The 15,224-nt window shown below is 42.7% G+C and overlaps 2 protein-coding genes across 2 annotated transcripts in view; one reads left to right on the plus strand and one right to left on the minus strand.

Annotated features, from left to right (window-relative positions):
- Positions 1–6,328, plus strand: part of HSD17B7 (hydroxysteroid 17-beta dehydrogenase 7) — a 31,065-nt gene extending 24,737 nt beyond the window's left edge. The window contains exons 7-9 of the mRNA XM_069094669.1: positions 2,089–2,145; positions 4,231–4,329; positions 5,188–6,328. Of these exons, the coding sequence (XP_068950770.1) occupies positions 2,089–2,145; positions 4,231–4,329; positions 5,188–5,298 (267 nt within the window). The 3' untranslated portion in view covers positions 5,299–6,328. The remainder of the gene's footprint in view (positions 1–2,088; positions 2,146–4,230; positions 4,330–5,187) is intronic.
- Positions 6,329–8,855: 2,527 nt separating this feature from the next.
- On the minus strand, positions 8,856–12,877 carry CCDC190 (coiled-coil domain containing 190). The gene is given in 4 exon segments (XM_069094508.1): positions 8,856–8,920; positions 8,923–9,491; positions 11,847–11,976; positions 12,689–12,877. Coding segments are annotated over 4 exon segments (951 nt in total). The 5' UTR covers positions 12,876–12,877.
- Between the last annotated feature and the right edge of the window lie 2,347 nt (positions 12,878–15,224).

Below are 15,224 nucleotides of genomic sequence, written 5' to 3' on the forward strand. Positions count from 1 at the left end.
TCTGACTTCACTGTCTTCCTCCTTTTCCATGCTTTGCTCCTTTTTGTCCCCAAAATAGGAGTGTAGTGTTGGAATCTTCTGTCTACTTTGTTTCCTTTGCCTGGTCATGTCACCCCTCAGTCATTTGACCCCTGGGCTTTTTGCTACAGTAGGACTCTGCCACCAGACAGGGGAGCTTTTGTCCCAAACACTGGAATTTTCTCAGCTGCTGGAGGTATTAGATGGGTCCCCTCTCTGAGGTCTCCACACACTCTGGCAAGCTGGACACACACTCCAGGACCTCTACCCTAGACTGCAATCCAGATCCAAGCAGGTTAAAGCAAGAGCGATTACCCCTCAGACTGGTGCTTGTTCCCTCTGTACTCTGCAGGCCAGGAGCTGAATCTGCCAGGTGGTGCTGGCTGGCTGTGCAGACATCTCAGCGGCTTCTCACCCCAGGGTGCCAAAGCCATGCACTCCCACTTACTGGGTCCCAAAGTCCAGACTGCACTGACCTCTCACTTTGTCCTTCGCATCTATGTGTTGATAAATCTGGAAACGGCCACAGGTGCTGCTGATCTGGAGTCACCTCCAGGATCTGGATGGCTGGTCAGGCCCGCCCTGGGGCTAAAGCCTTGGTGTGGGGCTGGGCTTGGCTCCCAGAGCACTGAGCTGGCCGATTCCTGCCAGCCTGCCAGGCTGTCCTCAGTGGGAGGTTAGCTTCTCTGTGTCATTTTGTGTGTCTGCAGCTCCAGTGTTTGTTTAGGGTCCCCTTTTATATGGATTGGGGAAGGTGGAAGACGGAGCAGCAGGAAAGTCCTGCTTCAACTCTGCCATTTTGTCTCCACCCCCCAACTTCCCATAGCTTCTTTAATAGCTGATTTGTGCACCACACTACCCGCATCCCAACCCAATTTCATCTGAGTATTTGCTTGTCAATAAGCTAGTATCCTACCCTAACAGGACCCCCAAATTCTCCTAATTTCCCTGATTTCTAGCAGTTACATAAATCAGCTCTTCTGGTCTATTCCTCTCTGTGGCCTTTAGTTTAGTTGTCTGTATTTACAGACTTACTTCTCTGGAGAAACTTTCTGTCTCCTAAATGTGAGTGATTTTTATGTCCTGAAGCCACAGGTTAGAATTGTAGGGTAGCCTAATATGTGCATTTCTGAAACAGGTGAAGGGTTTCTAGATATTTTCCTTCAGAGTAGACTTTTTTTTGTTTTTTGAGAACCTCAAATTAGGAAAGCTTTGTTCTAGCCCTGGCTTTGCCACAGAGTGACCTTCGGCATCTTTCCCCTCACTGTGGACTCCATTTCCCAATTTGTAAAATGAGAAGGTTGATTTGAGATCATTAGATTATATGACTCAACCTTGAAGGGCCCTTTTTTCTTTTCTTCCTTTTCCATGAATAGCGGTTTGGGCTACTCTCCTTGGCTCCTTATATCATGGTAACTACAGGAGTTTGGGGCTTTCTCTTCTTTGTCTATCCTCTCGTTGGACAGTTACAAGTTCTTAGCTAATTCTTACATGCAAGATAAGGAATGTAATAAGTGCCTGGTTGGGTGTTTGTTTCCAAGCCAACTAGATCTCTTCAGTAGGCCTTCCATAAATAATTGATAATTTGGGGAGTACTAAGGTGTTCTAATCATGTTTTCCTGGTGGTGACTATAGCATGTGAGCACAGAGATTATTTAGCAGCACTAACTGAAAAATGATCCATTAAGTCTGCTTCTTTGAAAAGACTAGGCAGAGCAGATTCCAGAACCGAGCTTCTCTTGTGGGAGCAGCACATGAGAACCCCCAAAGTATGGGATCAATGGTTGTTTTAATTTCTGGTAGATAGTTAGTGCCCCTTGGGCTCTCTAATGATGCCACGTCAGGTAGAGTGTGACTCCCAAGGTGAATCCCCTCTCTGAGGAATGGATAAACACTCGATTGTAAAGATATTTGAGCCTTATTAAAATCTTATGTCCTGGAGGGTTAAGAAATTCTAGGAGGGATCTGCTTCTTCCTGGGATTTATGTACTAGAAGCTGAACAGCTAATGTTTTTCATGTCCCTGGTAATCTTTACATGTTAACGTAACATTTTTTTTTTCTTTCTTCAGCTGCGCTTTTTTGTAAATTCTTTAACAACCACACCTTACAATGGAGCAGAAGCCTTGGTATGTCCCTGGGGCCTAGATGGGAAATGGCCGAGGAGATAAGAATCTGAAATTCATTGGTTACTGATGACACATCTTACTGAGAGGACCCTTGGAGTGTCTGGAATCTGGGGTGAAAGAAAAGTAGCCTCAATACCTTCCTCCTGGGAAGTGTTATTAGAATCAATCTAGTCTGGTAGGGGACAAGTTAATTGTGGAGGCTTTAACTCGAAGGTGATTTTTGTTTCACCTTCTCTGTAAAAAAGGAAGCCAGAGGAGGCTGAGGGGTCTATGCCTGTTCTCTTTAAGAATTGGAAGAGAATGACACCTACCTAGCTAAGGGCAGTGGGCAGGGGTAGCAGAGAGGCACTCCCAAAGGTTGAGTGAAGAAGCCCTGCCCTACACTTAGAGAAGAGATGAAGCGGCATAGGCTGCCCTGTGAAACCCCGTTCCCTTCATTGGGTAGAGATCTCCCAGCACAGCCAGTATGATGCCTTGGTGGACAGAGGAGAGGGAATCCCTTCATCTCAGACACCAGCTGGATGATGTCAGGGTCCTCCCAGTCTCTTTTTCTGCAGTTACAGGGCCAGTTAGTGCCTCCTTATTTCAGGACTGATCAAAACAAGAGTTTTTGGAGGCCTGCTGTGATTTCAGCCTAGTGCTAAGTGTAAAAAGATAGGAAAGACAACTGTAAAATACAAGCACTGAAAACACTAACAAAAAATCATGTGTTTAATTATATGGTATAGACCAGGCCTATACAACATATGGCCTATGGGCTGCTTGTGCCCACTAAAGGATTTCAGTTGGCCCACGAAATGTGTCGAGGATGTAAAAGAAAATAAAGATGTAACATGTGCTTTGTCTGTGCCCTGTTTAACCTGCCTCCCACTGGTCTCTATTGTGCCTGCCACGTAACTTGGCCATGGCAACCAGCCATTGTTAGTCTGTCTCTAGTTACCTTTACTTGGAAAGTGATCTGCTAAAAACCTATCTGCAACCTAATAAGTTTAGCCTGTTTTAATTTTGGCCCCTACCTGTTGTCAAGTTGTGCAGGTCTGGTATAGACAGAAAATACCATACTTCACAGAAGGGAGATTTTTAGAGTGTGCTGGGTTAGTTGAGAGGGGCTTCAGAGTAGGTGGAACTTGGCTTGGGCCTTAAAGAGTTCACAAATTTGGAAAGGTTGGGATATGAAATCACCTTCCCAGGCACAAGGTGATATTGTCTACCCCTGCCTCTTCTGATGTAATAATGCTTTAACTTTACTGAAACTAGTTATAATTTATGGGAAAAATAATTAGTAGCTCCCATGTATATGGTATCTAGAGATTGCAGAGTGTTATTATCTCATTGGAGAGTTCTTTTACCCTGGAGAGAGGGCTACAAGTATGTGTTAGCAAAGATACCATTTATACCTTACCATGTCATGGTTTGAGGACCCCATTAGTGCTTTGGATGATGTGATTGAATGGTTGGACATGGGCCTGGAAATTTGGTTTAGCTCTCCAATTTTCAAGCTCCAGTAGGAAAATGTGACTAATATAATTTTTCACTAGATGACAATATGAAAAATACTGAAAGTATGTTTTAAAATATACATATATGTACATGTACACACGTGTATGTAAATCTATGTATGTGTGTTTGGGGTATTTACATACATGTAAATCTATGTATGTGTGTTTGGAGTATCTATTTCAAAATAAGTCTTTAAATCCAAAAGTTAATGTTTCACTTTAAAAACTATTTGATCAATGAGTTATACTGTCTAATGGCATAAACTGTGTATCTTTGAGGGAGGAGCTAGACATCATTCCTGGTATTTAAGGTAGACTTCAAGGGCCAGCTCTGTCTTATTTAACTTAAAACACCTTGCAGAGAAGACTGGTTGGGCACTTGGTTGTCTTCCTTCCTTCCCTTGGATTGAATTGCTCAACAACTCCATGTAGCTATTGAGCAATTATAGAATCTTAGAACTGAAAGATTTTGCCAAGTGATGATTGATGGGCTTTTAAAACTTGTTCAAAGCTATTTAAAGGACTTGATGTCAAGATTTACCTTAATACAGGGGTGACTCATTTACTTTTTCCTCTTCCTTTCTAGTTGTGGCTTTTCCGACAAAAGCCTGAGTTTCTGAATCCCTTGACCAAATATCACAGTGCTACCACGGGTCTTGGAAACAATTATGTAAACCCTCGGAAGGTAAGCCTCATTAAAGACAGCTTGGTAACAGGAACTGGGGACAGACTCATTAGCTGAAAAAAATACCTGTTAGAGACTTGGGGAGGGCTGTGCCCTGGAGGGATCTTCCTTTTCTAAAAATTTATTTTAAAAACATTTTTTTCTTGTATTATGAGCAGGACAAATATCAAACATAAATTTTCCATATATAATGAAGATAATAAGAGGCTTGTATATGAAACCATAAATGTAGTATGTATAGATACTTATGTGTACATACATACGTAATTTAACACTGTTTTACAACCATTGCCCTGCTTATCTTGGACTCTTTCTGAACTTTTTTTTCTTCTGTATGTGTTTAGTGTTTCGTTGTTCTTTTCATTCTTTTCTTCCCTTTTTAAAATTACTGTCCCCCTGCCTTCGGGTCTTTCCCTAGTCTCTGTCACTTTCAAGACAAAGTATTGTTCAGCCTTCTTTGCCTGACTTCACTGACTGCAAATATATGTTATAATTCCTCTAGCTGGATGAATACTCACTTGGAAGGAAGTTTTTTTTTTCCCCTGATAAACATCAAAGAAACAAATGTATTTGTATTGAACTCAGATCCATAGTTCTGAGCTTTTCCCCAGGTTTGGCACTTTTATATCTTGGCAGGATGAAGTTGCGAATTCTTTGTCATCTTCAGATTGTAGTGACTTTTCTGAATAGGATGCCTCTGGTGAAGCCCTCTTTCTAGCCCCATATCACCATTGTAGCAACATTCTTTGGCAAGTCTCTTTACCTTCTCTTGCTTGCAGTTCTCTTGGATGTTCTCCTTTTTAATCCTATATTTCTCTAGTGGGACCATTGGTATCCCTATTTCTGCTTCTCTTGCAGATGGATCTGGATGAAGATACTGCTGAAAAATTTTACCAAAACTTACTGGACCTGGAAAAGCGCTTTGGGGCCATCAGAGCCAAGTCACTGGATAGCAGGAGTCAAAAATGAAGTTCTTAGAACCATCAGGGTTCTAAGAAATGAAGTTCTTAGAACCATGAGGGCTTCCACTTCCATTCATTTGGGTGATGTGCATTTGTAGAATAACCAGGAAAATCTCATCTCCCTCTCCCTCATGTGTATGTGTTTGTGTGCATGCGTGCAGGTGTTTATACATATGTGTCCTAGAAGAGAAAAGGGAAGGGAAAAGCTCATTTCTTAAACATCCAGTTTGAAACAACAGCTTTGTCATTTCTATCACGACTTTCAATTATAGCCTTGAGAGTTGGTCTCTTTCATATTACTCTGCCTTATTTCTCCCTCATAACACTATGTGTGACAACCCATCTCTTAGAAGGGAAAGGGTGTTTTGTGATTTAGATAAATAGGCAACCATCATTTGTAGTGTTAAATTATTCTGTAGCTGAAAATTAGGAGCAAAGCAAGCCCCAGGGGCAGGTGTTCTACTCCTCTCTTTTGTGGGGAGTGGGGAGACTGGGTCTCCTTGTCTTGTCTGGATTAAACGTACCAAGGCCACTCATGAGCCCAGTCCCAATGCTGATTGGTGTGGAAGTTTTAATGTGTTTTGTTTGCCCATCCAGGACCAGTTCCCCCTTCCTTGGGCAGCCCCTGAGGGCCCAGCGTATTGGTGCTGGACTTGGCTCAGGAGCCCTATATTACCTTTGGTCCTTCTGTGATTCTGAGACCCTCAATTCAAGCTATCTTCCAGTTCCAAACTTCTGCACAAGCAGGTGTGGCTCCGTCTCTGTCCGGGAGAGTGGCTTACCCTGTGAAACCCAAGATCAAGATAGAGGTCTGGATTCTGCCCGCTGCTAGCATCATCTTCCTGAGCAAATTGCTTCATTTTTCACGAGTCTGATTCCTAACCAGTCAAAGAGTTAACTTCTCCCCCTCTTTGTCATGAGGCTCCAGTGACGTGTTCCAAATAAAACTAAGTTGTTTGGGTATGAGCTGTTCTAGAAACACTGCTTTTTGGGGGATGATCAAAATAAAGTTTTAGCATGAAGTTAACAGGTCAGAACATTGTGGTCCAAGTTACTGCAAAGCAAAGGCCATTGGTGGATATAAATTGCAATTCAAGGATAACTTATTTTTGGGATGAAGAATGATAGTCCTCAGCTATCAAAAAATAGTGTAACCTTTTCTGAACATCCATAACCTCTCTTTAAAAAAGAACTATTTATTTTGTGTTATATCTTGAGTTCCAAATTGTCTCCCTTACTCCCAACCCTGCAATTAAAGAAAGGCAACATTTGATAATGTTTCTATATGGAACCATACAATGCATCATCTCTAATCTCTTAAGAATTTATTTTATTCTACTTAGCACTAAGAAGCACCTGAAGACATGCATCACCTAATCCTTGTACTTTTTATGATGTTTAAAATGGTAGACTTTTTTCTTGATCATCTAGGAGGTAGCATTAGCATAGAAGGGAAAAAGATTAGATTCAGAGTCAGAAGTTTGGTTTGAGTTTGAGCTGGCTATGTTGCCTCAGTCAAGTCTCTCTATATGTGAGACTCAGTTTCCCCATGTATTTTATATCTCATGGAAATATAGAAACTTTGTTTTAATTGTCTCACAGGTGTATAAACAGTAAGGTTCTATGGCTTTGTGTTATTGCATGAGCTTAATTCACTTTTCACACAAGCTAGCCTGGCTTTCCCCAATCTGTTCTTGTGCTGTTGGCTTTTTAGAACCTAAATTTGGTAGTTTACATTTTTCCTTATTAAATTTCTAAAGGAGGAGCCAGGGTGGGGAGGGATCTAATGGTGGATTTTTGCCTTCCCTCCCTGTCAAGGTCCAGTGTGTGCCTGAGACAGTCTGTGTGTCTCAGAGGGAGACATAAAACAACTACTCTGACTTCTAGCACCTTCTTTCTTTTATATACACAATGTACACAGCTGCATTTGGAAATAACCACCACTGTCCTTTGGCATTCCTGGCCAAGACTCATGGACATAAGTCCAGAATTTTGGTGGCTCTCCTTTATGCTTGAGACGCCTTTATAACAACTTCATGAACACAAGACAAGGGTCTTGAAACATTGTCACTTATCGTGTGGAAATTTACAGCCCCTTGGGTATGGAAAAAACCAAAATCCTAAGCAACCCTCCCTTCTTACAAGCATGGAAAAATACAAACCTCAGTGTTACATATCAGAGTGTTGACCTAAATACAGCTATGTGTTAATGGAGTGACTATTTTCTTTTTAATTACAACAATTTGTAGTATATAGTTTGTGTTAGTTTGAATTGAAAAAATTATTTTTTTTAAAAAGTCATATTAATCGGCTTTTTCTGAAGCTGTCTTCTTTGATTAGTTTCTCTGCCTAAAGTGTTGGCTGTGTGCCATATAAGGGAGCAAGATAGAAACATGGCAAAAGCCTAGCTACCGATGAATCGGAAGATGCCAGCGTGTGCTCCTTCTCTCTTCCTGAGACGAAAAAGATTCTTGTCTTTAGGTTAAGGGGTGACAGGGAAACCAAGCCTGAACAGCTTAGAAATAAAGGCAGCAAACAAAGGTCTTTAGAAGAGGTCATGGAATGAAGAGAGGAAAAAATGATTTGTTTTCAAGAGGACAGGGCAGGTTGGTGGTACGTTGTTTAGAATGCTGGGCCTGAAGTCAGACTCGAGTTCAGATGTGGCCTCAGATACTAGCTAGCGGTATGACCCTGGGCAGGTCACTTAACCTTGTTTGCCTCAGTTCCTCATCTGTAAAAAGAACTGGACAAGGAAATGGCAAATCACATCAGTATCTTTGCCCAGAAAATCCCAAGGTTATGGAGAGTCGGACATGGCTACAATGACTGAACAGCGACAGGAGGGCTTTGGGCAACACGTCTTGCTTTTGTGGGTCTCTTTCCTCAGCTGCAGAGTGGGAACAGACCAGATGTTTTCCAATTTAATGGTTTCCTACTGTTACCACCATTGGACCTAGCAGAAAGAATGCTGAACTCAAAGTCGGTCTAGACCTGGCTTCTCCTATTTGCCTGATCCTAGCCGTGTGAACAGCAGACAAGCCACTTGAATATCCCTGACCCTCAGTTTCCTCATTTGTAAAGTAGGAGTGTTATTCTTATCTGCATTATTGTGAGATTCCAACGAGATCATACATGCAAAGCATTGCAAATGTCATAGTGCTGTAGAAATGACAAATTATGGTCACGGTGTCCTGGCTGTAAGTTAAGGAGAGCACGTTCTGTCACTCTTACCAGTAGATGGCAGCACTTGAAGGGCTTCCAGACAGACATGGTGGATGCCTAATCAAAATCAGCCACAAATCAAAATTTAGGTTCTTAGTTATCCTTATTTAGCGTTTGTATAGTATTGCAGTTTTTCCAAAGCCTTCTTTTTTACGTCGTTGATAAGTTTAGCATTCTTCCTAGTTTGTTCTGTAGTGCAGCAGAAGAAATGAATGTATGGGATTTCTGAATTGGATCATGCCTACCCTTGATTTTGGTTTTGTTTTTTCTCCTTCCTGCTGAAGATGTCTTTTAAGGGTATGTCTGACCAGAGATCCTAACACATGCTGTTGGCCAGCTGGATCAAAATGAAACCAGAGAGGCACTCCAAATGCTTAGGCTTTCGTCAGACTCCTTTCCCCAGGCTATAAACATGTTTCATGTCCAAATATTTCCCCAATACTGAGCTCCCTCTCAAATTCAGGTGGTGCTCTATGCCGGAGGTAGCGGGCATTCTTGACCTTTGAAAAGAGTTCTAGGTAGGTTGGCATTGTGTCCACCGTCCTGAGGTAACTGTAAAGAGTGTAGGCCTTGGGATCAAAGATAGGCATCTCTCTACCTGGAGTAGAGTTCTGTTTTCTGGGAAGATTTCCAGGCTTTGAGCTAACACCCCCATCAGGACTGGTCTCCATGATTTCTATCTCCTCACTTTCACCCGGGGAAGCACCAGGTCCTTGTTCTGCTTTGTTGAAGGCTTCAGGCTTCTGGAGGTCAGCAGAGATGCCTTGTGGTTGGTTGATGGCATCTCTGTCCTGGGCTGGGTTAGTGACTGTGACTGAGTTTCTCTTTGAGACTTTAGGTCCACCTTCAAGGGAGGCCCTGGGGCTTTGGGAAAATGCTTCTTTCTTGTTCTTTGTGCAGTCTATGGCATACAAACTTGTTATCTCAATAGGTTTGGGAATTTCATATTCTTTAGTTTGGAGCAGGTGAGTTTCTGTTCTGGGAAAGGGAGAAAAGACCTTTAAGCACCCATGAATTGTTCATACTTCAATAGTTCTGTGACACAATTCAGCAATCAGCACCTACTTTGGACAAGGCCCCATGGGAGGCACTGGAGATATAAAAACACGAAGAGAAATAATACAATGGAAAACATGCCAAATTTGTATTAAAATCCCAAGTCTTCTTAATATGTGTGACTTTTAGCAAACCATCCTGACACTCTGTGCTTTAGCTGCCTGATCTGTAAAATGAGAAGGTATGACTAGATTGCCTCTGAGATCCCTTCCAACTCAAATCAATGCCAAAGGAAGTCTGCAAGAGTCAGGACAAATGAACAAAGAACCAGGATACTGGGGAGAGTGAGGTGAGTGCAAAGGGGAGGTCATTTTTATGTGTCGTTTGCAGGTTTTTCCTGAACCATGAAAGCCTTCTCCATGAGATCAGCTGAGGCAAGCGTGTTGTGGGCTGGGGAGGAAATGAGGGATCTTTTCTGCCTGCTTGAGAGGAGTTGGCATTTGTTGAATGAGGATTTTTGTTCCCTCAAGAGAGAAAAATAGATTCTAGAAGGTTTTCTAGGGAATAAAAGAGGTCATGCTACCAGCGGCCTGCCCTTTCCCAGTTCGTTTATCTTTATTCACAGGCTCACCCACTCCTCTGATGGACCCTCCCATCCCCCAACCTCATCATTCAGTTCCTTCAGGACTCTCAGGTGACACTTCTTCCATGAAGCATTCCCTGGTCTCTCGAACTGCATGTGCTGTCTCCCCTATTACGTTTCTCTAGTCCTAGATGCCTCTTTTTACACCCCTAAGGAGACGGTGGTCTCCCCCACCTGGGAGACCTTTAAGGAGAGGCTAGTTGACGAGATATGCTCCATTGGAGGTTTCTTTCATGGATGGGCTAGGCCAGTCCCTGAGGCTTGTTCCAACTCTCATACTCTGTGATTCTGTGACTTCTTTGTGATTACAAATTACATGGTAATTTGAGTGAGCTATACACTTGGGAGAGGCTGAAAAAAAAAACCAGGTTTAGACCAACAATTCTCAGCTTTAGTTGTATCCGTGTTTTTCTAGACCACTAAAGACAAGGCCATCCCAATGAACTAACGCCTCTAAAGGAAGTTCATATTATCGGCTGTCTTCTCCATGGGCTGCTGAAAAGTGGCTAGGATCCTGGAAATATGTTCTTGTTACACACTCAGGTTGGTAGAACCCCACCAGACGTGGTAAAGGCTGTCGACCACTTACATACACTCCACCATGATGAGCTATTGGCTGCCCAGCAAGCAGTACAGGGCATCCTGAACTCATGGCTTGGTATTCTGACCTTAGCTCTTAAGGTTTTTGTAGTCCACCCACACACATCCTAATCTTCCTAGTTTTTTGTCTTAACACCACTGTGGGTAAAGCACAAGACTCAGACATACCAATATCTTAACAAAGATTTAACTTTCAGAGGGTTTCTGAGGTCCTGAATTGTGGAGACAGTGATTTTCCAGGTCCTTTAAAAATGAGTCATGTTAGGATTGGTCATGTTCACTGTTCCCTAAGTACACATGTAGAGAGTACAAAGAACCAGGATACTGGGGACACCCCACCTCTGCCTCTCACTAGAATGAGGCACCCTTCTCCAAGGGCATAGTCCTTGTGACATATTACTGTCCTGGGTGGGTGCCCAGGTTGGGATGCATTCCTCCACATCTATGCTCTACCTCTCAGTCTGGCCAGTTTTGGGTGTTGAGAGCTCAGTTCTGCTGCTGTTCCCTGCGCTTCACCTCTCCTTGAAGCAAAGGGTGCTAGTTCCCATCTCTTAAGCAGTTTATAGTCAATAACTCAACAAGCATTTATCCAGAACTTGGATTTGCTAGACCCTGTGCCAAGTGATACAAACACAAAGAGAAGCAAAAATGGCCCCTGCCCTCAAGGAGCTTGTATTATAACAGGGGACATAACTGGTAAATAAATAGGCATATGCAAATTACATGCAGGGCATATGGGGGAAGGGGGGTGGTTAACTTTAGGAGAAAGGCTCTGTCTAGCAACTGGTCCATGGACAGCTTACTCAGGCTGCTTCTTAGCAACTCACATTTTTATCTCCAAAAGGCAGGGAAGGGTAAAACTGGTGGGTCTGTATGACTGCTTCCAGTGCAGCCTGCGACTCTAGGACGGGGCAATTCCTCAATATATTTTGAAATTTTTCTTTGCTCTATCACCTTGGAAGTTACTTGAGAGTAATATCTCTTGTCACATTTGTTTCCCCTTTCACAGTTGCAAGTAAATGTTTTGAGTTCAGTTCAAATTGAATAGCATACCCTCAAATCCCAAGACGCTGGGTCTCTAAGCGTTTCCTTACCTAATGCCACCGGGTTCAGCAGTTCTGTGCCTCTGACCTCCCTGTTGGGGGATCATAGGAATTTTTGACTTCTTCTGAGTCCCCAGTAAAACACTGCCAAAAGATGAGAACTTTTTCTTGGAGTTGTCAGCTTTGGATAAAAAAAGAAAACAGAATAGTCTAAGGAATACAAGGACCTATGCCTAAGGATATGTATATGTGTGCACGTATGCATGTACATGTGTATGTGTATATATGCGTGTACACACAAACATGCATGCATATGCGTGCATGTATGTATATACAAAATCTTTTACTCTCAGGAAAAGTCCTTGGGCTCTCTCTCAATGTGTGGGTGGGACATGTGGGCCCTGAGGAAGGAAAAAAAGCAATTCTCCGAATATTTACCCACGTGATTTCTAATATCTAGTCATGGATTTTGAACTAAGTTTTGGAACAGCATGGAAGATTCATGGTTGAATCCAGGCATTGGCAGGTGGGAGAGAATGAAACTGAATTACAGAGGTGTAAAGAATGGGCCGATTTGGCAGTTGAGCAAAGGAGTTCACTCGGAGTCATCTGAGGGAGGCAGCGCCAGTGACCTCTCTAGAGGGCAGATTGGATGAAAATGAAGGCTAAGGTCTGACAGAAAGGACCTTTCTTCCTCTGCTCTGGAGGACTAGAGGGCTTGCATGTTCACTTTTAAGAAGTCACAGGCTCCTAAATTGTAAACTGATTGACGAGGATCCTTCAAAGATCACCTAGTCCCTTAAATTGTAGCAGGTTTGTTTCCTTTCACCCAGGTAAGCCACGGATGGCTGTAAAGCTTTCCTCATTCCCTGTGCAGGCAAGGCGGATCTTACCCTTTCTCAGTTTCTCCAGTTCTTTCTGCAGCTGCCTCTGCTCCCTGGCCACTGTGTTCATGCGATAAAGCCGGCATGCCTCCAGCCTGAGCAGTCCTAGACTGAGCCTGGCTTCAGCCCGCTTGGCATCCTTCCTCTCTGTCTCCCATCGTCTGGACAGCTCTCTTCCCACTGTGTGTCTTCTCATCTTCTGCGTGGTCTTGACATACAAAAGAAGGCCAGAGGCAAAGAGGTTTTCCCACGGCTCAATGGCTAATAATTAAAAAGCATATCACATTTATGTAGTACTTTAAAGTTTACAAAGCGCTTTCCTCACAGCAGCCCTGTGGGATGAAATTTCTACAATACAAAACCCAGAGAATGGTAACCCCCTTTGGCTGGGGATTAGCATTTGTGATAGAGACTTTTCTGAGGCCTTTTGTCCTACAAGGGGGAAAAAATCACACAATATATTATTGCTGCTTGCTTATTTGCTATTAACATGCAATTGATCTGTCATGTAGAGGAAAAGGTGGCAGCTAGGAGGGCACCATAGTGCACAGAGTACTGGGTCTGGAGTCAGGAAGAATCAGCTTTCTGAGATCCAAGTACAGCCTCAAGACCAATACTCGCTATGTGACCTTGGGCAAGTCACTTAACCCTGCTTGCCTCAGTTTCCTCATCTGTAAAATGAGCTGGAGAAGGAAATGGCAGGTCACTCTAGTATCTCTGCCAAGAAACCCCAAAATAGGGTCAGGAAGAGTCAGCCACAATTGGAAATGGATGACAACAAAAAGCTCCTGAGGGCAGGTTTTCTTTGTAGCATGGTGTCTTGTTCACAGTAGGTACTTAATGAGTCCTAGTTGAATTCTTTCTCCCCCTCCCTCCCTCTCTCCCTTCTGTGATGACTGGGTCCCTTCACCCTTCTGATCACTCTTCTTGGAGTGTGCTCTCCATGCCTCTCTTACAGTGTGTCTTCTAGAGATGTACTCCATTTTGGTTCTGACCAGTATGAAGTAGAGTGGAACTATTTCCTCCTTTGTTCTACATAGATTGCTGTCTAGTCCCATATCTGCTTTTGAAATCTACTTTTGTGTTTATTTGAATGAAAATACAGGACTTAAATTTATTAAATGGATGAACATACTTATATATAATAAATAAACGAATAATGAATAAGTATAATAGATATAATGATTACATATCTTGCTAGACTAAGTGAATCATTCCAGCCAGACTCTTTTAGATCCAGATTTTGTCATCTATTATTCCTTCCAGCTTTGTGTCATACAGAGATTTGATAATCATGCAATCAATTTCTTTATCTACATAGCTGATAAAAAAAATATGAAGCAGAATAAGGCCAAGGACACAATGTTGTGGCATATTACTAGAGACTTCTATTCATTAATTAATATTCTTTGAACTGGAGTCTTTCATTCATAGCATGGTATATTGGAAGGAGCTCTTAATTTTAAATCAGCACCTGAGTTTGAATGTTGTCTCAGTTATCTACCTGAATTGTGTGCCCTTGGCCAAATTCCTTAATGCCTCCAGGCATCAGATTCCTCAACTTTAAAATAACAGGAGTGAATTGAATGATCTCTAAGGACACTTCCAGTGCTAAATCCTAAGAACCTCTGATACCCACTCATTATTATCCAGCCCACACGTATCAGAGACTTGATCAAATGCCTAAATGGAACCCTCACACACATTTTTCAACATTTCCATGAGCTACCAGTCTAGTAATCCTATCAGAAAAGGAAATGGAGTTTTGACATGATAGAATTATGGAATCAAAATCCTATGGCTACAAGAGACATCAGAGGCCATGTGGTCCAACTCCCTCATTTTTCAGCAATCCCAGATAGATTTGTGGCTTGTCCAATATCACAGGTATTAGATATCAGAGGTGAAATTTGAACGATAGGTCTTTGGGCACCAGAGCAGAAGATCTTTCCACTTTATAATATTTTAAGGACAAATGTTACAGCCAGTTTCCCTGGGAACTCAATCAGGAGCCTCCAAGCTGCTTGCTGGCTAGAACTTCACTTAAAATGCCAACAACTAAGTAGCACTTACCTATAAAATACAGGGGTTCTCACACTGCCAAGGACACTCCTTGCTGGGTCAGCTTGAATCTGGATAAGTAAACTGTTTTTTCTTCAGTAAACTTTGTCTGCCTGTGGTGGTGGAGGGGGTGGGGAGAGCATGGTATGTTTGCTTTTTAAGACTCACCCTCTTTGTCCTTTTAATTCAGAGCTTCACTTGTTTTCTTCCCACCTCCAGGAGTCTGGAATGCAGATTTCTCTGGCCATGGGAATCAGTCTTTTGGTGGAGAGGCTCACAATTCTTACCAGCTCAGTGGGCAAAGCTGCCCAGGCTCCTTGGGCCTCAGCTGGCATAGTTAGAACTGCTCTCTTCCTCCTCCTCCGTGTCCATGGGAGCTGGGGATTAAGCCCAAGAAGTGTTTTTGTTCTCTCTCTCTCTCTGTCTCTCTCTCTCTGTCTCTGTCTCTCTCTCTGTCTCTCTGTCTCTCTCTCTGTCTCTTTCT

The sequence above is a fragment of the Petaurus breviceps genome, unplaced genomic scaffold, assembly GCF_028583685.1.
Source record: "Petaurus breviceps papuanus isolate PSGF00001 unplaced genomic scaffold, PetGlider_PUasm1.0 220, whole genome shotgun sequence".
Taxonomy (NCBI): Eukaryota; Metazoa; Chordata; class Mammalia; order Diprotodontia; family Petauridae; genus Petaurus; species Petaurus breviceps.